Source organism: Embiotoca jacksoni, unplaced genomic scaffold (genome assembly GCF_022577435.1).
Source record: "Embiotoca jacksoni isolate LCO1_2020_lvr unplaced genomic scaffold, fEmbJac1.0.p SCAF_23, whole genome shotgun sequence".
Classification (NCBI taxonomy): Eukaryota; Metazoa; Chordata; class Actinopteri; family Embiotocidae; genus Embiotoca; species Embiotoca jacksoni.
Genome location: NW_027185374.1, coordinates 4,053,151 through 4,077,178, shown reverse-complemented (window position 1 = coordinate 4,077,178; position 24,028 = coordinate 4,053,151). Strand labels below are relative to the sequence as shown.

The window sequence follows — 24,028 nt, the reverse complement described above, 5'->3', positions numbered from 1 at the left end:
AGCATGTCATCCAAAATTTGAAAAAAAAGTCATACTATATCATGTCTAAAATTTGAAAAAAAAGTCATGCTATAGCATGTCATCCAAAATATGACAAAAAGTCATACTATATCATGTCGTCCAAAATATGATAAAAAAGTCATACTATAGCATGTCGTCCAAAATATGAAAAAAAAGTCATACTATAGCATGTCGTCCAAATTATGACAAAAAAGTCATACTATAGCATGTCGTCCAAAATATGATAAAAAAGTCATACAATAGCATGTCGTCCAAAATATGATAAAAAAGTCATACTATAGCATGTCGTCCAAATTATGAAAAAAAAGTCATAATATAGCATGTCGTCCAAAATATGATAAAAAGTCATACTATAGCATGTCGTCTAAAATATGAAACAAAAGTCATGCTATAGCATGTCGTCCAAAATATGACAAAAAGTCATACTACAGCATGTCATCCAAAATATGACAAAAAGTCATAATATAGCATGTCGTCCAAAATATGATAAAAAGTCATACTATAGCATGTCGTCTAAAATATGACAAAAAGTCATACTATAGCATGTCGTCCAAAATATGATAAAAAAGTCATACAATAGCATGTCGTCCAAAATATGATAAAAAAGTCATACTATAGCATGTCGTCCAAATTATGAAAAAAAAGTCATACTATAGCATGTCGTCCAAAATATGAAAAAAGTCATACTATAGCATGTCGTCCAAAATATGAAAAAAAAGTCATACTATAGCATGTCGTCCAAAATATGAAAAAAAAATCATACTATAGCATGTCGTCCAAAATATGAAACGAAAGTCATACTATAGCATGTCGTCCAAAATATGATAAAAAGTCATACTATAGCATGTCGTCTAAAACATGAAACAAAAGTCATACTATAGCATGTCGTCCAAAATCTGAAAAAAAAGTCATACTATATCATGTCGTCCAAAATATGAAAAAAAAGTCATACTATAGCATGTCGTCCAAAATATGAAAAAAAAATCATACTATAGCATGTCGTCCAAAATATGAAACGAAAGTCATACTATAGCATGTCGTCCAAAATATGATAAAAAGTCATACTATAGCATGTCGTCTAAAACATGAAACAAAAGTCATACTATAGCATGTCGTCCAAAATTTGAAAAAAAAGTCATACTATAGCATGTCGTCCAAAATATGATAAAAAAGTCATACAATAGCATGTCGTCCAAAATATGATAAAAAAGTCATACTATAGCATGTCGACCAAAATTTGAAAAAAAAGTCATACTATATCATGTCGTCTAAAATTTGAAAAAAAAGTCATGCTATAGCATGTCATCCAAAATATGACAAAAAGTCATACTATATCATGTCGTCCAAAATATGAAAAAAAAGTCATACTATAGCATGTCGTCCAAAATATGATAAAAGTCATACTATAGCATGTCGTCTAATATATGAAAAAAAAGTCATACTATAGCATGTCGTCCAAAATATGAAAAAAAAGTCATACTATAGCATGTCATCCAAAATATGAAAAAAAAGTCATACTATAGCATGTCATCCAAAATATGAAAAAAAAGTCATACTATAGCATGTCGTCCAAAATATGAAAAAAAAAGTCATACTATAGCATGTCATCCAAAATATGAAAAAAAAGTCATACTATAGCATGTCGTCCAAAATATGAAAAAAAAGTCATACTATAGCATGTCATCTAAAATATGAAAAAAAAGTCATACTATAGCATGTCATCTAAAATATGAAAAAAAAGTCATACTATTGCATGTCGTCCAAATTATGACAAAAAAGTCAAACTATAACATGTCGTCCAAAATATGAAAAAAAGTCACACTATAGCATGTCGACCAAAATTTGAAAAAAAAAGTCACACTATAGCATGTCGTCCAAAATATGAAAAAAAAGTCATACTATAGCATGTCATCCAAAATTTGAAAAAAAAGTCATACTATATCATGTCTAAAATTTGAAAAAAAAGTCATGCTATAGCATGTCATCCAAAATATGACAAAAAGTCATACTATATCATGTCGTCCAAAATATGATAAAAAAGTCATACTATAGCATGTCGTCCAAAATATGAAAAAAAAGTCATACTATAGCATGTCGTCCAAATTATGACAAAAAAGTCATACAATAGCATGTCGTCCAAAATATGATAAAAAGTCATACTATAGCATGTCGTCCAAAATATGAAAAAAAGTCATACTATAGCATGTCGTCTAAAATATGAAACAAAAGTCATGCTATAGCATGTCGTCCAAAATATGACAAAAAGTCATACTACAGCATGTCATCCAAAATATGAAAAAAAGTCATAATATAGCATGTCGTCCAAAATATGATAAAAAGTCATACTATAGCATGTCGTCTAAAATATGACAAAAAGTCATACTATAGCATGTCGTCCAAAATATGATAAAAAAGTCATACAATAGCATGTCGTCCAAAATATGATAAAAAAGTCATACTATAGCATGTCGTCCAAATTATGAAAAAAAAGTCATACTATAGCATGTCGTCCAAAATATGAAAAAAGTCATACTATAGCATGTCGTCCAAAATATGAAAAAAAAGTCATACTATAGCATGTCGTCCAAAATATGAAAAAAAAATCATACTATAGCATGTCGTCCAAAATATGAAACGAAAGTCATACTATAGCATGTCGTCCAAAATATGATAAAAAGTCATACTATAGCATGTCGTCTAAAACATGAAACAAAAGTCATACTATAGCATGTCGTCCAAAATCTGAAAAAAAAGTCATACTATATATAGCATGTCGTCCAAAATTTGAAAAAAAAGTCATACTATATCATGTCGTCCAAAATATGAAAAAAAAGTCATACTATAGCATGTCGTCCAAAATATGAAAAAAAAATCATACTATAGCATGTCGTCCAAAATATGAAACGAAAGTCATACTATAGCATGTCGTCCAAAATATGATAAAAAGTCATACTATAGCATGTCGTCTAAAACATGAAACAAAAGTCATACTATAGCATGTCGTCCAAAATTTGAAAAAAAAGTCATACTATAGCATGTCGTCCAAAATATGATAAAAAAGTCATACAATAGCATGTCGTCCAAAATATGATAAAAAAGTCATACTATAGCATGTCGACCAAAATTTGAAAAAAAAGTCATACTATATCATGTCGTCTAAAATTTGAAAAAAAAAGTCATGCTATAGCATGTCATCCAAAATATGACAAAAAGTCATACTATATCATGTCGTCCAAAATATGAAAAAAAAGTCATACTATAGCATGTCGTCTAAAATTTGAAAAAAAAGTCATACTATAGCATGTCGTCTAAAATATGAAACAAAAGTCATACTATAGCATGTCGACCAAAATTTGAAAAAAAAGTCATGCTATAGCATGTCGACCAAAATTTGAAAAAAAAGTCATACTATATCATGTCGTCTAAAATTTGAAAAAAAAGTCATGCTATAGCATGTCATCCAAAATATGATAAAAAAGTCATACTATATCATGTCGTCCAAAATATGAAAAAAAAGTCATACTATAGCATGTCGTCTAAAATTTGAAAAAAAAGTCATGCTATAGCATGTCATCCAAAATATGACAAAAAGTCATACTATATCATGCCGTCCAAAATATGAAAGAAAAGTCATACTATAGCATGTCGTCTAAAATTTGAAAAAAAAGTCATGCTATAGCATGTCATCCAAAATATGACAAAAAGTCATACTATATCATGCCGTCCAAAATATGAAAGAAAAGTCATACCATAGCATGTTGTCCAAAATATGAAAAAAGTCATACTATAGCATGTAGTCTAAAATATGAAAAAAAGTCATACTATAGCATGCCGTCCAAAATATGAAACAAAAGTCATACTATAGCATGTCGTCCAAAATATGATAAAAAGTCATACTATAGCATGTCGTCCAAAATATGATAAAAAGTCATACTATAGCATGCCGTCCAAAATATGAAAAAAAAGTCATACTATATCATGTCGTCTAAAATTTGAAAAAAAAGTCATACTATAGCATGTCTTCTAAAATTTGAAAAAAAAGGCATACTATAGCATGTCGTCCAAAATATGAAACAAAAGTCATACTATAGCATGTCGTCCAAAATATGATTAAAAGTCATACTATAGCATGTCGTCTAATATATGAAAAAAAAGTCATACTATAGCATGTCGTCCAAAATATGAAACAAAAGTCATACTATAGCATGTCGTCCAAAATATGATTAAAAGTCATACTATATCATGTCGTCCAAAATATGAAAAAAAAAGTCATACTATAGCATGTCATCCAAAATATGAAAAAAAAGTCATACTATAGCATGTCGTCCAAAATATGAAAAAAAAGTCATACTATAGCATGTCATCCAAAATATGAAACAAAAGTCATACTATAGCATGTCGTCCAAAATATGAAACAAAAGTCATACTATAGCATGTCGTCCAAAATATGATTAAAAGTCATACTATATCATGTCGTCCAAAATATGAAAAAAAAGTCATACTATAGCATGTCATCCAAAATATGAAAAAAAAGTCATACTATAGCATGTCGTCCAAAATATGAAAAAAAAAGTCATACTATAGCATGTCATCCAAAATATGAAACAAAAGTCATACTATAGCATGTCGTCCAAAATATGAAACAAAAGTCATACTATAGCATGTCGTCCAAAATATGATTAAAAGTCATACTATAGCATGTCGTCTAATATATGAAAAAAAAGTCATACTATAGCATGTCGTCCAAAATATGAAAAAAAAGTCATACTATAGCATGTCATCCAAAATATGAAAAAAAAGTCATACTATAGCATGTCGTCCAAAATATGAAAAAAAAAGTCATACTATAGCATGTCATCCAAAATATGAAACAAAAGTCATACTATAGCATGTCGTCCAAAATATGAAACAAAAGTCATACTATAGCATGTCGTCCAAAATATGATTAAAAGTCATACTATAGCATGTCGTCTAATATATGAAAAAAAGTCATACTATAGCATGTCGTCCAAAATATGAAACAAAAGTCATACTATAGCATGTCGTCCAAAATATGATTAAAAGTCATACTATATCATGTCGTCCAAAATATGAAAAAAAAGTCATACTATAGCATGTCATCCAAAATATGAAAAAAAAGTCATACTATAGCATGTCGTCCAAAATATGAAAAAAAGTCATACTATAGCATGTCATCTAAAATATGAAAAAAAAGTCATACTATAGCATGTCATCTAAAATATGAAAAAAAAGTCATAGTATTGCATGTCGTCCAAATTATGACAAAAAAGTCAAACTATAACATGTCGTCCAAAATATGAAAAAAAGTCATACTATAGCATGTCGACCAAAATTTGAAAAAAAAAGTCACACTATAGCATGTCGTCCAAAATATGAAAAAAGTCATACTATAGCATGTCGACCAAAATTTGAAAAAAAAGTCATATTATAGCATGTCTTCTAAACTATGAAAAAAAGTCGAAATTTGACAAAACAGTCAGTCACCTTCAAACGAGCCTTTCCATGCTATCACTATTTTGTTCCTACTCGCGCAAAATACAAAGATGGTGTGTTAAGAGTTTGCCCATTTTGCCACTAAATGTTCACAGAAAACATATTTTCCCCTCAAAACAACAAAATTCAAACTCTTACCTTGTTTAAAGGAGTTTTTTTTGATCCCGCAGATGGTGCTGGCTTCCCGAAGCGAGGTAATGGTGGACAGCAAAACTCGACTCAAGGATTTGACGTCATGAAAACCTCTGGTTTGAAGTAAAAAATACCCTTTTAAGTAAAAGTATTGCTATTCATTTACTCTGCGGAGAGTACGGTTTAGTTTTAGGCAAACTGAAAAACCCTGGTGTAAACCAGAAACTACAATTTTCACTTGGACTAAAGTACAAATTCACTTTAAGTTAATCACACTTCACTTTTGTCAGTGTAGCCTTATTTTACTGTCACTGCTCAAATCATGTTAATTATCTCTTATCCATTTTCAACCAACAACACAGACAACACATCATAGAGTCTTGAGATCGATTTGAAAATGTAACACCCCCTATATTTTTTATATACAATAAAAACGTGTTACCATCAATGGCCCCGTGCAAATAAAAGTGTGTGCACAGTCAGAGCAGTTTGTAAGAATGCATCTGTGTTTGTATCTCCAGATGGTTAAAAAATAAACTACTGATTAACAAACCAAGGTCATGCACTGTTTGACTTTTAGACTATAGGAGTGTCTGATTATGTCGCTCTACTGTTGGGAGGGAGGCGATTAAAATGTTCTTTCATCCTTCAATATAAATAATTAGTAGCCTAAATAAAACTGTGCCGGTTCAAGAAGGTTCGCCGAAATAGGCTATCATCAAGCAAATGACAGTTTAAAAAAATAATAATTAAAGTTTTAAAATTGTGACACTGCATTAAGTCACAGGAATAACCCTTAAGAACAAATATGTGACTTTTCAAAGCAGAATTTGGCATGGCGGATATTTGCTGACAAAGTAAAGAGCAGTCTCCAACAAGCCGGACACTGTAGTTACTTGGTGACTGATCACCAAATACGTGCACCACACACCCCTTTAGTAAACTTAACTGAGGATCATATGACAGTGGTTCCAAAGGCACCGGGTGCGTTTCCTATTGTAGGCACGTTAGGCTATACATTCTGTCATCTGTGGAGCAACATGGGCTGGTGTGACTTTCCAGTCTGTAGCATTCCTAGAAATATAGGACATGGGAGCCCCATCAAGTGGCCCATCGTTTATTTTCACATGGAGGATGAATGAAAGAGCATTATTGATACAGGTGCATTGTATTACTGGTGGTGATCCAACCTCCAACCCCCCCAAATAGAACGTCATAATTTCCTGTAATTGCAGCTGGAGGTTATTAAAATCAGCACAGAGAAAGAGGAGCTTATTCTTCAAAGAGGAAGTAGTCAATGGAGGATGTAAAGAGGGAAATATTCGCCCGCAGGAATGAATTCGATTTGTATCGAGACGGTATTCACTGGCCTCTCCCGTGTAGATACTTTGGACCAATAGGAATTCATATTGAGAGTCAGAACCTGCGTCTCCTATTGGCGGTGTTGACATATGTGGGCGGGGTCACGCAAGTGCCTTACCAAAACAAGCCGAGTGCGTGCACCAACACGAGCGAAAGAGTTGGAAGCAGGAGAAAAGTTCAGAGGCTGTGGAGGAGAAAAGCGAATGGCCCGACAAACAGGAGTCTAAGCAAAGACAAAGAACCACATCTGTGGCTTCAGGTAGGAACAGTGTCCCTGCAAACAACTCTCATTACAACTTATTATTTAATGCTGGTTGTGTGTGTGTGTGTGTGTGTGTGTGTGTGTGTGTGTGTGTGTGTAAAGGAGGGGGGGGGGACGTCTCCAAAAACTATTTTCAAAGCCTTTGCAAAACATGCAACAACCGGCGTTTTAGTAAATGCAGTCAAATACACTCAGGGACTCTGGACCACAGAACCAGCTGCATCTGTCCATCGTGAGCTGCACAGAGATGGTATTTATGACGGGGCTTTCATTTGGAAACCTACTTGTATCCACAAAAAGGCATCAGTTGGTTTAAGTTAAACCCTGAACTGCTGAGAAAAGGAAAAATGGGGATGTGGTTTGATAGTTATTTATCTTTCACTTTTTGTGTGTGTGTGTGTAAAAAAACTGTTGTGTGTGGTGGGTTACTCTCAATTTACAATAATAAAGTCATTTGATGGTGCTAAGTTTACCAGATTTTTTTTTCATCAATTAAGCAGCACGCTCTTCTCTCATAATATTCCTTACTGCAGTGGGTGACATGCACACTGCATATAGATGAAAACAAACTTCTTCTGTCATATCCATGGAGCAGACCGGGTGTCAAACCTCAGCTGTTATTTTTGGATCAATCATGTGTGCCAATAGCTGTATCATAAGTTAGTATCACACACAGTTTGCATTAGATGTTTTGTCACATTTATCTTTTTTTTAATTATTATTATTTTTTACTTGTTTTGACCAGATTGTTGTTAAAATGATTTCTGATATCTACGCTTAGTTTAAGGGTCGTATTTATTATATGTGTTGGTATTGTTTCCGTTCTACCAAGGCCTGCTGTTCGTTTTGGTTGACGATGGACCCCAATAGCGAGACCAAGAAGATGACCTCTTACCTCCCAGACCCACCCAAAAGGCCAGGTATACACAGACACTAGCGACATCTTTCATCAGTTAAAAGGACACGTTTTTATTTGATGTGAAAACGGGTCTAAGCCAAAAGTGTGTTCAATAAGGGCGTTCTTGTTAATTCGATCAGGTACAAATGGTCTCCTCCCCGCAGGCTTCCAATCAGTATTTGTTAAATGTGGCTGGCACCTTTTCAAAGGATCAGCTAAACTGAATTACCAAGATGACTTTCCAAGTGTCTTCCACCGCAAATGTGGAATTTAAACTAATGTAATAAGTCCTGCTCTGAGTTTTGCTCTGCAAATTTAACGTGCTTCTTGGAACTGCTGTATGAATGCCAAGAGCATGAAAACGATGATCATTCAGCTGAAGCAAAAAATTGTGTCTGCTGCACATTTTGCACACGTTATATCACACTCATGCAGCAGACACAATTTTTGCTTCAGCTGAATGATCACGTAGCTTAATCACGTTGACTGTTTCACAAACGCTGACTTATTATAAAGGTAAACGTTGTCTATGACTGCTCTTTGGCGTCCCGGTCACTCTGACCTCGGTGGCGCAATACCAAAAATGTGACGGACTCATCATAAAATACCAATCAATAATTAAACATTGTGTATTTAACCAATTCACTTTATATTATTTAACTAACCTTTCTTGCTGACAACAGCGAACGCAATTTAAACTAGTTGGCTGTATTTCAGATTAAAATACATCCGAGTGTTGTTTATTGTACTCTTCAGCACATTGTCTTATTATCCAGCAGCAAGACTTTGAAGGAGCGTTGTTTTGGATGATCATGTGAAATATTCAAATAGACCGGGGTTTTTTTCTGTCAGTATTTGCAAATGTTAGACAGTAGCACATAACCTGAAATGCTTACTGCCAGACTTGCAAGTGACTAAGATGCAGAAAAATGCAAGCATAGTCTGAAATACTTTACTTTCCCTGCACGGGTTCTCCTGCACTTGGACTTAATTAGTAAATCATATTAGGCCAGCTGACAGGTCATGCTAGGCCAAACAACATTTCCTAATAGTTGGTCCTCAGGCCAAGATTAATGTGGTTTTCAAGGTATGCTAGCCCACGCTTAGAAATAAACGATTTGCATAAATAGTACGGAGATCGGTTTTTAAAATGGCCCAACTTATAGCAAAAAAATGACGTTTTATTAAATCCGCTACACATTTCTACACATTAGGATGAGGAGAAAAAAGACCTCTGTATCGGATTAATACTCCTTGTCAGCCAGGAAGTACATCAATACCAATTTACAGATGAGATATCATAGATAGTTGAAGGGAAAAAGTAGGGTGGGTGCAGCCCTAAGTAGAATTATTAGTTAAGCAGAATTACCGTCTCTGGTTTTCTGCCTCTGCCAACCACTCGAGTTGTCCTTTTTAAATCCATGTCTGTCCAGACTCGGGTAATTTATTTAGAGAAGACTTTGAAGGAGAAAACCAAAAGTTTTAGCCACGGCAGTAGAAAATGCTTCAAATATGGATGTTAATGCAAAGAAGCTATACATTCTAAACGTGGCTGCTTCATACACCTTCAGCCACACAGCACAGAAGATCTATACAATCAGCACAGTTTCAGGGTAGATACTCAAGATTAGTGTCACCAATTCAATATCTGAATGTTAAATATGGGGACAGTCTCCCCTTCTGTTATGACAATGAATAATGTCCTCAAGAGTTAAAAACAACAACTTCGTAAGATCCTGCAGTTTGCAGCTGCTGCTCTGTTGGTCTTGAACGTTGTCTCACTTGAATTATCATTGCGAGTAAATACATGAGTATTGAAACCATCTAAACTGCCTTAGCAGGTATAAATAATAATAATTCAAGCGCAGCGTCCTTGATTAAAGCAATCGAAGGAAAACTGCTTGTGTGCAAGTCAACAATATGACTTGGTATAGAAAAAATATGATCAATAATCGTTTAAAACGGTGTGTGTCAGTATCACACACACAAACGGGTTTCACAAGTCTGTTACTTATTATATCTGTGTGTACATGCTCAGCCCAGTCAGTTTACTATTTGATCTTTCCTATGTCTGTTTTAATGATTCCAATCACCTATTAATCACTGTGAACATACACACAATCGCTTACAAGATTGCTTCAGCATTCAACCTCTGACCTCTTAATTCCACACAGTCAGCACTGTTCAGGCAAATTCACGGCTTGGGTTAAACCCGCAGGGAGAAAAGCTGTGTCTCTGCCCAAAGGTGTTGAACGGAGGACTTTGAAAACATTCCTAACTTTATTAATAGTGTCTGATATTTTAGCTGACATTATGTTGTCAGTGACAATTACATTTTTGGCACCGTTAGTCTCGGTGTGGAGCAGCCACCTCCCCATGCGCTACAGTGTTGATATTTCCCGATTCATGGCTGACACATTTTTACTCCCAACACAGAATGAACTCAGTTGTGTTATTCTTTTATGTGCAGGGCGTCTTCTGATTTGGGTGATTTACATTATATTTGTATTAAATCCCATTTCCTTGACTGAAGGTTTGTTACTTAAGAGTTTTTGCTGTGGACAATGGACGGACACAATAATAGGTTACATTTTGTATTATTATCTGTCACTGCCCCTCCCCCTTCTGTATATTTTGTTTTTCTTTTAACCTCAGCAACTGCACATGAGAACATTTCCTGCATTAAAAGCCTGACGAGCCATAAAGGAGAACACAATACTTGTTTGGTCACCAGCAGGAACTAATGGTCGTCTTGTTGGCTGCAGTTTAGGGAGGTCATAGCTTAATTCCAGCTGCATGACATAATAACGGGGGGGAAAAAACATGCACTTTAACAATTCAGATTCTGTGTGCCATACAATTTACAGATGCAACACTGTTTAAAAGACAACAATAAGGTAAGAGAAAAAAACAAAACTGGCTGATATAGGACATGTACTTCATCCTGAGCACCTCCTTCTCTCTTGAGCTTTAAGTTTGAGCATAATACTGGCTCACGTGTTAATACCCACTAAGTATTTTACATGCTATGCTTTTGAGATATTTATTAGGTTTACTCGTAAACTTCATTTAGATCAAACATATAATAAGTCTAAGTCGAGATAGAAACATTTCCCACTAGGTAGAGATGGCTGTACTACCAAAGGAAAACAGTTCTATCTCTCTGTTTCACAGATTTGTGCATATTGACATCCGCCAATGTAAACAATAGAGGTTTCAAAACATCATGTGATGAGGTCAGGAGTTTTACGAGGAAGAAAATCCACTCAACAAGCTCATCGGGCTGCATTGATAAGCAGGTCACAACTCGGCGTGTTTGGGTAACATATGGACCTCGTAATCCCTTTGTGTGCTGCGTGTCAAGTTGAACTGTGCGTCCTCAGCCCCGTCCCTCTAGAGTCCCCGTCCCTCTGGAGTCCCCGTCCCCGTCCCTCTAGAGTCCCTCTACAGCCTTACAAACTCGTTGACGTGATCAGCATAAGGCTGAGTATAGATGGACACAAGTGCTTGGACAGGGCTTTGTGAAATCACATGTGATTTGTAGGTTTAATATGTCCCTCAAATTGTCCACATTCTGAATATTATGACATTCATAATGTTTAAAAACATATCGACACAAAACCCAGTTAACGGGTCAACCTGCCATATTGTTTTGGGTAAACTGCGGCAAAATAGACACTGGGATTTTAGTTGGGTTGCTAGTATCTTAAAGTATATTCTCTGTCTGTCTTTCTGTCCCTGTCTGCAGGCTGCAGCTGGCTGGTGGTGGTCGCGGCCGGAGCGGCCTCTCTCAGTGGCCTGATGTTGGGCTATGAAATGGGCCTGACCTCTGGCGTCCTGCTGCAGCTGCGTGGCCTCCTCTCCCTCTCCTGCAGGGAACAGGAACTGCTGGTCGGCTCCCACCTGCTCGGCGCTCTCCTCATCAGCCTGGCTGGAGGTCCTATCCTCGACCGCTACGGCCGCCGCTGCTCTTTGCTCCTGAGTGCTGCCCTGGTGGTGGGAGGGACCATCGTGCTCGTCGCTGTGACCTCGCTCGTTACGCTCACAGCGGGCCGCGTCGTAGTCGGCATGGGAACCGCTCTGTCGGGGACGGCGGCGTGTCTGTACATTGCAGAGATCTCGCCGAGGGAGAGGAGGGGTCTGCTGGTGACTTTGTACGAGCTGATGTTGGTTGTGGGCGTAATGCTGGGATTTGGCTGCAGCTACGCCTTCGCCACTTTGCCTCATGGCTGGGCATATACGTTTGGACTGGTAATTCCTCCAGCACTGCTGCAGATAGGTGCACTCGTGTTCCTCCCACCCAGTCCGCGCTTCCTCGTCGCTCAGGGAAAAGTAGAGCAGGCGAGGACGGTGCTGGCCCGAATGAGAGGCGGGGTTAAGGAGCAGGTGGACGCGGAGCTCAGGGATATCCTGGCTGGGCTAAAAGAGGAGTCCGAGCATAGTTTCTCTGAGCTTTTCAGTTCCAAGGCGAACCTGCGATTGCGGCTGCTGACAGCTGTGGCACTGGTCTTCCTCCAGCAGGCCACTGGACAGCCCAACATCCTTTCCTACGCTTCGCCACTTCTGCACAGCGTGGGCTTCAACAGTGATGCCGCAGCCACCTTGGCCTCCACTGGGTTCGGAGTGGTCAAAGTAGTCGGCACCATCCCCGCCGTGTTGCTGGTCGACCGTATTGGGCCCAAGAGCTTTCTGTGTGTGGGCGCTGTCGCAATGGGAGTGTCGCTGGCTGCGCTCGGCACGCTGACAATGCAAAGCCACACTCACCTCACGAGCCTGTGCAAAAGCCAGACTTTACTCAACCACACACACACGCTGTGGGATTTAAACAAAATCTCTGTCGGCTTGGACAACGGCGACATTTTTTCTACTGGCCTACCGAGCCTGTGGAACAGCGAGGAGGACCAGAGGACTAACGCAGATGATGGAAACGGGGGATCGGGGGGAGGAAGGACGCACGTAGAAGTGTCCTCCTCGCTGAAGTGGGCGTCATTGATCAGCCTGCTGGTATATGTGGCAGCCTTCTCCATTAGCCTTGGGCCAAGTAAGCACCCATTCATTGTCTTATTTACCCAAAAAGTAGTAGGGAAGAACTACTCTATATTTACCCGTCTGGAGACACTTAAGGCGATCTATCTTTAAAACAAGTGCTGCATATCTGCATTTCAATGTGCCCACATTTGACTGTCATGCTTTAGCATTCTGCCAAACTATTACTATTACCAGTTATTAACTAAGATGGACGGCAAGACAAACGTTACCCCCCTCCCCCATCCAGAACTAGGCCATTTCTGCCCAATACAGGGCAGCAGTTGTGATCGATATGTATTTAGAGGTTTACAGTTTGTCTTGTGAAATTCATGATCATCTCCCTATATGTGTCTTTCCTCTCCAGTGGTGTATGTGGTCCTCAGTGAGATCTTTCCAATGGGAATCAGAGGCAGGGCCGTGTCTGTTGTGTCGGCCGTAAACTGGGCCACGAACCTGCTCATTTCCATGACCTTCCTCACCATTACAGGTGTGTGTGTGTGTGTGTGTGTGTGTGTGTGTGTGTGTGTGTGTGTGTGTGTGTGTGTGTGTGTGTGTGATTGGTTATAATTCATAATGTAATTATAGGCTCAGGCTAATGTGGCAGGGCTATAATTTTACCGAAGCTATCTTAAAAACTAGGGAAGGTACTCGCTAGTAGGTCAGCTCAGTGTTTCTGTTCTGCAGGCCATATTTACATGCAAACACAGCTTTATAAGTTTCACGGTACTTTTAACTTTTGCACTGGAAGGGCAAAGAAAGATGAATGTGTTTAATATTGTGAATCAGCGCTATACTATTTATAATTAACTTCACTGATTTTCTTCCTTGATTAAAAAAAAAAAAAAAGAGGTGCATCTCATCTTGTTTGGGCATATATATCTATAGATATATAGATATATATCTATAGATATATATATCTATAGATATATAGATATATATACCAGACAGACAAGAATGACTAGCAACTATGCGGATCAAGTCGGTGTTATGACTCAACAACTGGTTTGGCAGTGATACACCAGCTCCCCAAACAAGATGAGATGCACCTCTTTAAAAAAAAAATATATATATATATATATATATACAGTGGGTACGGAAAGTATTCAGACCCCTTTACATTTTTCACTCTTTGTTTCATTGCAGCCATTTGCTAAAATCAAAAAAGTTCATTTTATTTCTCATTAATGTACACTCAGCACCCCATCTTGACAGAAAAAAACAGAAATGTAGAAATTTGTGCAAAGTTATTAAAAAAGAAAAACTGAAATATCACATGGTCATAAGTATTCAGACCCTTTGCTGTGACACTCATATTTAACTCACATGCTGTCCATTTCTTCTGATCCTCCTTGAGATGGTTCTACTCCTTCATTGGAGTCCAGCTGTGTTTAATTAAACTGATTGGACTTGATTAGGAAAGGCACACACCTGTCTATATAAGACCTTACAGCTCACAGTGCATGTCGGAGCAAATGAGAATCATGAGGTCGAAGGAACTGTCCAAGGAGCTCAGAGACAGAATTGTGGCAAGGCACAGATCTGGCCAAGGTTACAAAATAATTTCTGCAGCACTCAAGGTTCCTAAGAGCACAGTGGCCTCCATAATCCTTAAATGGAAGAAGTTTGGGACGACCAGAACTCTTCCTAGACTTGGCCGTCCAGCCAAACTGAGCAATCGTGGGAGAAGAGCCTTGGTGAGAGAGGTAAAGAAGAACCCAAAGATCACTGTGGCTGAGCTCCAGAGATGCAGTAGGGAGATGGGAGAAAGTTCCACAAAGTCAACTATCACTGCAGCCCTCCACCAGTCGGGGCTTTATGGCAGAGTGGCCCGACGGAAGTCTCTCCTCAGTGCAAGACATATGAAAGCCCGCATAGAGTTTGCCAAAAAACACATGAAGGACTCCCAGACTATGAGAAATAAGATTCTCTGGTCTGATGAGACCAAGATTGAACTTTTTGGCGTTAATTCTAAGCGGTATGTGTGGAGAAAACCAGGCACTGCTCATCACCTGCCCAATACAATCCCAACAGTGAAACATGGTGGTGGCAGCATCATGCTATGGGGGTGTTTTTCAGCTGCAGGGACAGGACGACTGGCTGCAATTGAAGGAAAGATGAATGCGGCCAAGTACAGAGATATCCTGGAAGAAAACCTCTTCCAGAGTGCTCTGGACCTCAGACTGGGCCGAAGGTTCACCTTCCAACAAGACAATGACCCGAAGCACACAGCTAAAATAACAAAGGAGTGGCTTCAGAACAACTCTGTGACCATTCTTGACTGGCCCAGCCAGAGCCCTGACCTAAACCCAATTGAGCATCTCTGGAGAGACCTGAAAATGGCTGTCCACCAACGTTCACCATCCAACCTGACGGAACTGGAGAGGATCTGCAAGGAAGAATGGCAGAGGATCCCCAAATCCAGGTGTGAAAAGCTTGTTGCATCATTCCCAAGAAGACTCATGGCTGTACTCGCTCAAAAGGGTGCTTCTACTCAATACTGAGCAAAGGGTCTGAATACTTATGACCATGTGATATTTCAGTTTTTCTTTTTTAATAAATTTGCACAAATTTCTACATTTCTGTTTTTTTCTGTCAAGATGGGGTGCTGAGTGTACATTAATGAGAAATAAAATGAACTTTTTTGATTTTAGCAAATGGCTGCAATGAAACAAAGAGTGAAAAATTTAAAGGGGTCTGAATACTTTTCCAGAGAGAGAGAGAGAGAGAGAGAGAGTATTTTGACCAATCTTCTGTGCAGACATTTTAGCATGTGCATTTCTTACTTTTCCAGAAAAAATTGGCGTACCCAATGTCATGTTTCTGTACTCTGCCACGAGCTTTGTTCTCCTGGTGTTTGTCATCCTCCGTGTCCCAGAGACCAAAGGTCGCACGCTGGAGGAGATATCAAAAGAGCTGGCAAAGAAGTAATACGCAGCTCACACACAGCCATAATGATAGTTAACAACTTATCTTGGGAGTTTGTGAAGCTGATTTCTTAATCTTCTGTTTCCATTGCGTCTTGCTTTACCAGGAAGAAGTTTGAGCCGAGGCTTTGTAAGCGGATTCAGCCTCAAAAGGGCCTGATTAGCAGCGGCACGTACGCAGAGGACAGCAAGCATCCGATACCTTGAACAGACCACCAACGCTGCACCTCACCTGAGAGTCAAGAGCGAGGATCAAGAAGGACAGTTTAATAGCACAGTTAAAAAAACATTGACATCTCACCCACATCTTTACATCCCTGCAGGCACAGCTGGTTCCTGTCATGGTGCTCCTCCTTGGCTGCCTTTGACAAGAAACTATCTGAGATGGTATAAACTACACGCACGGAAAAGGAAGTTAAATAATGGAGAAATATTTGTGTTTTTTCTTAAATGAGGATAGCTCAGGGTTGTCTTGTTAAAAAAAAAAAAAAAAAAGTTAAGAGATGGGCTGTGTATGACATTACATAATATATTGTATATTAACAGCATATGCAAAATTTGATCCCTTTTCCTTTTAACCATACAGTCCTATTGCAGAAAGGAACCGTTGTTTCAGGGTTAAATTGAACTCTCCAACAACAAAGAGAACTGAACTACTGCAGTCTAGTTTGATATGTTTTTATAATTACACAAAATTGCTGTACTACTTGTACTATAAAGTCAAGACACTAATCACCTGAAGAAGCAGTGCATTTAACACTCTAGTTTCTTTGCTGGATGGCAAACTAATTCCTAAAATGGCATTATTCAAATGTCACTGCATGTCCTATGTCATGCAGTGACACGCAGCTCAAACCAGTCACACAGGTTTTGTTACAGGACATGTCGCGGCGATGACACAGAAAGATGAATGAAGGCCGCAATAGTCTTCGGATTAGACACTTTATCTGCTAATTTACATCGTATGTAAACAGGGAATCAGCTTCACGGTTTATGGCTGACTGCGGAATAGTTGAAACGACAAAGCAATCAAGGAAATAAAAAACTTATCAGGTGAAGTAGAAATATTGGGTAAGTAATACAATAAGTACTGTTGAAGTATGAAGAATGAAATGTAATGTGTTTTTTTACTTGTCAGTGATGCCAAAATTATACTTAAGTAATTAACAAATGGTGTATTTTTTAATTTCTACATTGATACCTCTTTTTTTTTTCTTTTTTTTTTCAATGTCACAAATTTTTAAAATGTATTTGCAAAGTCTGTCTACAGAATAAATTTATGGGACATTCTATGAAAAGCTGGAGGCTGCTTCTCTCCACTGTGTTCATGATGACTAAACCCCCCCAAAAAATGAATCATAAAACGAGAGTAAAACTCACTAAACAGTAGTCCTGTGGGGTGCCTGATCAAGCAGAACTTTATTTTTTATACAAAATACAAAAATTCAAGTGAAGATGACACTAAAAAGTACTCCATCCCACACACATCAGACAACATATCAAAGTTTTTGTCAACACCTTTCCTATCAGATGCAACTATTATGTACATACATGTATGTTGCCTCTATGGATGCACGGCCCAATAGCGAAATCAGCAGTTAGCCTACCATTAAAAACACTTCACCTCTCGTCACCGCTTTTTGTTTAAGAGAATGGTTTTCGAAGAAGAGTCTGTTTTTCAGACAATGCTCTGAGCGTGGCTTCTCTGAACACTGTCGCTGGGGAAGTTCACATGAATGCATTACAAAATCCTTTTGACAACTTTGTATGACTCCACAGAGGGGCCGCTTTTCTAATTAAGACTTTATTTACTTTTTTTTAACATTACATTTCTATTTCTTTGTTCACTGCGTATATACGGCCAATTCTGGACAGTGTTTTAACAAGGTCTTAATCCTCCTCGCTAAAAAGCTCATTTTGAATGGTAACTAAACAGAAGTTGTGTCAGGTAAAAGCGAATGAGACACCTGTGGTTTAACGTCACATGAATAATAAAATAAAATATTTTGAACCCTTGAAGTTTTCACGACATTCCAAAAACATTTAGGACATCAATCATATTTGCACGTAGTCCGAACCCGAGGAAAACACATTTTTCAAGGGTGTAAAACTACTCTTAAGAAATAACAAATAATCAAATCACATCATGTGTGTAAATCCTGGACCAAAACCACAGCAGTGAAACGAGAACATATTTATAGCAAACTGACAAAGAAAAAAAATCAGAAATGAATACATACTGTAAGCAGATATATTTATCTGCACAAGGACCTGCTCTTTGTCTACACTTGTAACAGTCCACCTGTCCGTTACTCAGCCTGCTGTTTTTCTCTTCGATCACTGATAACACAGAGTGGAAATCTTACCTTTGTGACACCTCTACAAACGAGCCGTGGACGGAGATTCTTCCACAGAAACGTGGCAAATGGGACGACTTGTTGTCTGGAAGGTTAGAGGTGAGGCTTCTCAGGCTTGACATAATGACTTTTTGTAATGATCGCACCCGTTAAGCGTTAAAATAGCTGCAGTTGAAAACTGGTCTTCCTGTGTCCATGCAAAAACACCCAAAGCACATAAAGAGCGAGAACAAATAACGTCCTTCCTGCTCACCGTCTGTTTGGTCTGGAGGAGTTATTTTCTGCTGAAGAATATTAAGTGTGGAAGACATTTGCAGGTTTCGGCTGTTAAAATCACAAGATCCCAACAACACCAGGACAACATTAAAATTTTGTGAAAAGAACTGTTTAAGACTTCAACTTGGGTCGTTAAAAATCTGGAGATCCAAGTCCAATTCTGTCAGTTATGTTAGACGCGTGTGGCTGTTGCCATGTAGTGACGAAAACAGGCAAATTAATCCAGTGATAAGGTGCGTCCTCATCAGCCTTTGAGTTCTCTTCCATCATTTCCTCTGTCTTCTCTTTTCCATCACTTGCAGCACTTGGGTTTCTGACACTCAAACAGTAGCGGGTAGACCTGCTCCACCGCGGTGGCCACACTCTGCACATTTGGTCCTAAACCACCAGGTAGGAGGATGTAGGGGAATGTGTGATGACATAAAACACATTTATTTAGAGTACAATAAAGTAGCGGACACATCGCAAACAAAATGTCCTTTTGTGGCTCAAGTTTAGTCTAATGCACAGCATGCCATACAAAGATTGCATAAACTATTTCACAGTTGAATTCTTTGGGGGGAATTGGGTTATTAACACACCGCTTTTCTGGTTATAACAGACTATAAAGTGCATTATGACAACATAACCTCAGTCCATTAAGCTGCTGTACCCTCTGCTGTACGTAAAGGAGGGTGAGGCAGGGCGGTCTCTGAATGTGAGAGTGACATACCTGTAACTGTGATGCTGCCCGTGGAGAACACTTGTATTGTAGCCTTTAGATGTTTGATTCTGTATGTAGCAGCAGGATGGAGCTCGGGCTCATAACTGACACACACACACACACACACACACACACACACACACACACACACACACACACACACACACACACACACACACACATGAGGTTAAGCACAATGAAAGCTTTCAGTGAACATATATACAGCTGATATCATATGTCAATAAGCCATACTGTATTTTCTCATGAAGTATATATGGCAGCAATCAGAGGCTAACAACACACACACACACACACACACACACACACACACACACACACACACACACATGCACATTTTTGGTCTGGCTGCTCTATAGTGTCAAATGCATACAACAAGAGTTGATCAGTGCTTCCACCACTAGAGGTCATCCTGTAACAGCAAACATTAACAAGCAAGTGTGACAGTTTCAAGAGGGCTACTGACTTCACAACACATGCGTGGGAGAGCCTTAAGCAAAGCTGAACCCAAAAATGTATGACTAATATTATATTTTCCCAGTATGAGATCATAATATGCATCTTAAAATAAACCTAAGTAAGCATCATGAAGCCTGAAGGATTATCGACGGACATCTGTGGCTTTATGTCTGGCAACGTTCACAGAAAGTAAATCGGTATGAGCTCGATATGTCGCTCAACCCTCTTATATCAGCAGGGTAGTAACGACGATAATAGCGTTGATTGTAATGAGTGTCGTGACGCTAGATGCGATGTACAGTGCTGCATTGTATTACCTGGCGATGGGTCGGTTGTTCTGGGTGAAGTTTACAAGGTGCACTGCGAACGGCATGGAGCACACTGCCAGGACATTCACTACTTTGAAGGCTGAAAATCTCACCTGGACAGACAACACACGCACTCAGACACGTATGAATGGATGTATAGGTGCATACTTTTTTTTTTTTTTTTAAGCGTCCAAAAATAAAGGAAGTCTTTCAATCTTGGACTTATGGCCTTAATGTTAGCGAACACTGCATACCTATAGGTTACCTTCATTCGTGCTAATGCCAACCATTGTTGCCATGGATACAGTGAGTTGTGCAGTGGGCAACAACGTGAGCCTTGTTTATGACTATATTTGTTTACATTTTGGAAAGTTAAGTATCAAACCAAATGTGTCCCAGTTTGCAATGGACGACTGGACTCTTAGGCAAATTCTGCAATTCTAGAGAGTCTCTCTGTGAGCACGTATTTGCATAAGACTTTGGAAATAATGTATGTGCATTCGGATTTGTACGAGTTAATACGCAGAAAGGGTTTTACAATAGAATCCCTTGATTGCCTCCACGAGTCACCTGTTCCCCGTTTTCTGTTTTCAGAGCATCGACATGCACCGCTCCCTTTGACCTGACACACACACTCACAAACACCTGCAAGTCTTGCAGTTTGGAAATAAAGTAAACTGGAATAACCTGGCCAAAAGCTTATTTTTACCAACCTAATAAAAGAGAAGTTTATAAATAAAAAAAATCCAGATTGGTAGGGAGTTATTTGAAAATGTAAGTGAATGAGAAATCATAGGAAATGTAGTCATGTACATGTTCTAAATAAGCACAGAGGTTTTTTTTTTTTTTTATATAAGAAGTTATATTGAGGACATTATTAGGTGTATTGTGCAAAACTCCCTCGGGGTCTGCCACATACTTGCTAGTGGTGACAATTAAGTGAGTGAATATTTGTATGTCCTTGAAATTGTGCTGTTTGAATGTGTGAGAGAGTTGAAAGTTGTGATATTAAAAAGAAAATAAATGATCAGATTTCTTTGCAACGTTATTGATTTAATACTCAAAATGTGAACTGTTTTGAATTTTATTTCCATGCAAGACTTGAGCATCTGGACAACTATAATGATAAACTGTGTATCTACATTGAAAGGTTATAGTCATTATGATGTTTAAGCGTTTGCATATTGCCCGTTACATTAAAAAAAAAAGCGGTGTATCGGTGTCTGTGAGTTGTCAACCAGCAGCAATGTGAATATTCTCACCCTGAAGCCGAGTTTCTGCAGACAGCGTGCTAACCTGCGAGCGCCCAGCTTTGCCTCATCCTCACTGAACGAGAGAGGAGAGAGGAAACATATCTCTGTTACACATGTATGGGATGCAAGACATATCAAACAAACAGCATCTTTTAACCTCGTGAGTAACTCGTTTAAAGCGCAAGCAAGCAACCTAAAAACTGGGCGGCTAATTTGCCATCGGTGATAATCACAAGCTCTAATATCAGCAGTTGTATCCGTGACATGTGAGACTAATGGTAATGCCACGGCATTGTTGACAGTTGATGAGGGATTTATATCAAACATATAGCTGAAGTAAAGAGCACAGCACCATTAATAAAGAGGTAAGAGTGCCAGGGCCAAACGCAGCCAGTATTTTGACGACCATCTCCATTTGTTGATTGCAATAGTTATTCAAAAAGTCGTATTTCTAGTCAGATAATTACTAATTTGTGTGTGTGTGTGTGTGTGCATTTTTTTTGGAGTCTGTCTTACCTTGTTGCTCCGGTGCAGATGATTTTCCCCGAGGACCAGATGGAGGCTGTTATCTTGGGCTTACGAAGCTTCATCAGGACTTTCTGGAAAACAAACAAGAGGTCAAACTCCCGTCGATCCGACGCGTCCCCGATTTTTTTTTTTCATTCTTAAAATGAACGCGATCTCCGTTCGGTTTCGACAGGAAGTACGATCCTTTCCTTACCCCTACTTCGGGCTTGTAGATGACGTTGGTTCCCTCTAAGGCGATGGTGCGCAGGTTAAGGTGACACCGAGTCCTGAAGGTCGCCACCACATTGGTGATGATGATATCGAGTGCCTCGTCATTGCTGGAATCCATGAGTGAGTGTGCCGGTGCTGCCAGAAGACCACGGTGGGACGGGGCGGGCGGGCGGCGGGCGGGCGGGTGGTGGTGGTGGGGGGGGGCTTTTGCTTCTCAGGCAGTCACCACCGTCACCATCATTTCATGGATGGACGGGGGGAGAGAGAGAGAGAGACAAGACCAGCTAAAGACAAAAAAAAAAGACAAGTTTGTTAGTTCATGACAAACTTTCTTCAAAACATTTAAACCTCTAATTCCATTTTTAAATCTTGATGTTTTCACAATACTCATTTTTTTTTTATTTACAAGATGAAAGGCATATCTGAACGGGACGATCACATAAGACATTAGAGACGTTGATTTTAAAATATTACAGGAAATTATCACAGTGTTGTTGTTGTTGTTGTTTTTGTTTTCACTTCTTTTGCTTATTTTGTCAAAGTGTGTTGGCGTTAGCCTGACACGTTAGCTTTCTCTCCGTTGCTACCGCCGAGCGAAGATAAATGGAGAATCATTTTCATCCCTTTAAATAAGGTAAAAAAATATAAAATTAAAATTAAAAAAAAAAAATCTGTCGTATAAACCAACAAAGGAGGTAAACACAACTCGAGCTGGTGTTGTGATGGGAGCTAACCGTGAGCTAGCAACAAAGAAGAGCACACAGGCAGTAATGAATGAAAAGTTGTTAGCCTCGCTAGCGGTAGCGCGCTAGCGAGGCTAACAACAACACCGTTTCCTGGTTTACGTGTTCAAGTTAAATGTCCGTGTCGGAAATGTCCGCTCGGAGTCTTTATCTACCTCTTCAGTTTGCTCCGTGGTGTTACTCCAGTGTGGGGGTGAAGGGGGGGGGGGGGATAAAGTCTGTCAAAGGTTAAAAAAAAAAAAACAACAACCCCTTCCTCCGCAGACAAGTGTCCAGCTAACATAACAGCTTCCGGGTTCATCTTTCAAAATAAAACCATTTAGAATAACGTCAACTTCCGGATGCGACTTTCAAAATACAACTGTGATACAGATATAAAAGAAATATATTTATGTTAACTAAAAAAATAAACAAATAAAGACCTACTCATTTGATACTACGTGACATGTATAAATAATAAATAAATAAATAAAGTTGTAAAACGAGATCCTGAAAAACTATGAATTCAGATGAAAGTGGTACAGGTGCAAGTTGTGGGGGGGGGGGGGGGGGGGGGGGGACAACAGTTTTGGTTAAATAGAAATAAATGTATACAAAAACGAAATTACAAACTGTAGAAAAAGTCAACTTAGCAGGTAAAAACATTAGACAAAAGATCAAGTAAAGTAAAGTAAAAATCAGTCCAACAATTTTATGTATTTCTTGTTTTGAAGCAATTTAGCAGAATCGGCTGAAGAAATTTGGAATATTTGGGTCACCCTTCAGGGCCTATAAAGACTGCAGTCTTTTTGTTGTCAAAATCTTAAACTTGCCTGAGGTAAAAAAAAAAACCCCAGATGAATACAGTTTATCATCACATCAATATCTGGATATTTAATAATAAGGGCAGATCTTGTGTAATTTCAAAAAGAGTTGGAGGTGCATTTTTGAGACAGAGGCCAAGTGATGAGCTCTGTCAGAAACACTTTTCTTTTTTTTTTTTTAAAGTTAAACAGATGTACTTGTTAGTACATTTTTATGTGTGAATTGAAT

General features: G+C 38.6%; 2 protein-coding genes across 2 annotated transcripts; one reads left to right on the top strand and one right to left on the bottom strand.

Moving 5' to 3' along the window:
- Positions 1–7,217: 7,217 nt before the first annotated feature.
- On the top strand, positions 7,218–17,431 carry slc2a12 (solute carrier family 2 member 12). The gene is made up of 6 exons (XM_069158318.1): positions 7,218–7,288; positions 8,124–8,211; positions 11,938–13,230; positions 13,582–13,704; positions 16,009–16,141; positions 16,249–17,431. Exons 2-6 carry the CDS (start codon positions 8,148–8,150, stop codon positions 16,346–16,348), a joined length of 1,713 nt encoding a protein of 570 aa, XP_069014419.1. The 5' UTR covers positions 7,218–7,288; positions 8,124–8,147; the 3' UTR covers positions 16,349–17,431.
- An 85-nt stretch (positions 17,432–17,516) lies between these two features.
- On the bottom strand, positions 17,517–23,276 carry tbpl1 (TBP-like 1). The gene is made up of 7 exons (XM_069158319.1): positions 23,152–23,276; positions 22,237–22,537; positions 22,032–22,114; positions 21,525–21,588; positions 20,272–20,375; positions 19,487–19,581; positions 17,517–19,152 (listed from the first exon to the last, which is right to left on the bottom strand). The coding sequence occupies exons 2-7, from the start codon at positions 22,369–22,371 to the stop codon at positions 19,067–19,069; spliced, it is 567 nt and encodes a 188-aa protein (XP_069014420.1). The 5' UTR covers positions 22,372–22,537; positions 23,152–23,276; the 3' UTR covers positions 17,517–19,066.
- Between the last annotated feature and the right edge of the window lie 752 nt (positions 23,277–24,028).

Excerpts from the sequence above, each read along its gene's own strand:
- slc2a12 (XM_069158318.1), top strand. The coding sequence starts at position 8,148 with ATGGACCCCAATAGCGAGACCAAGAAGATGACCTCTTACCTCCCAGAC. Across the intron at positions 13,231-13,581 it reads CTCCATTAGCCTTGGGCCAA|TGGTGTATGTGGTCCTCAGT; the intron begins GTAAGCACCCAT and ends TTTCCTCTCCAG. Across the intron at positions 16,142-16,248 it reads TCAAAAGAGCTGGCAAAGAA|GAAGAAGTTTGAGCCGAGGC; the intron begins GTAATACGCAGC and ends TTGCTTTACCAG.
- tbpl1 (XM_069158319.1), bottom strand. The coding sequence starts at position 22,371 with ATGGATTCCAGCAATGACGAGGCACTCGATATCATCATCACCAATGTG. Across the intron at positions 19,582-20,271 it reads AACAACCGACCCATCGCCAG|TTATGAGCCCGAGCTCCATC; the intron begins GTAATACAATGC and ends TGTGTGTGTCAG. Across the intron at positions 19,153-19,486 it reads GGGCAGCATCACAGTTACAG|GACCAAATGTGCAGAGTGTG; the intron begins GTATGTCACTCT and ends CTGGTGGTTTAG.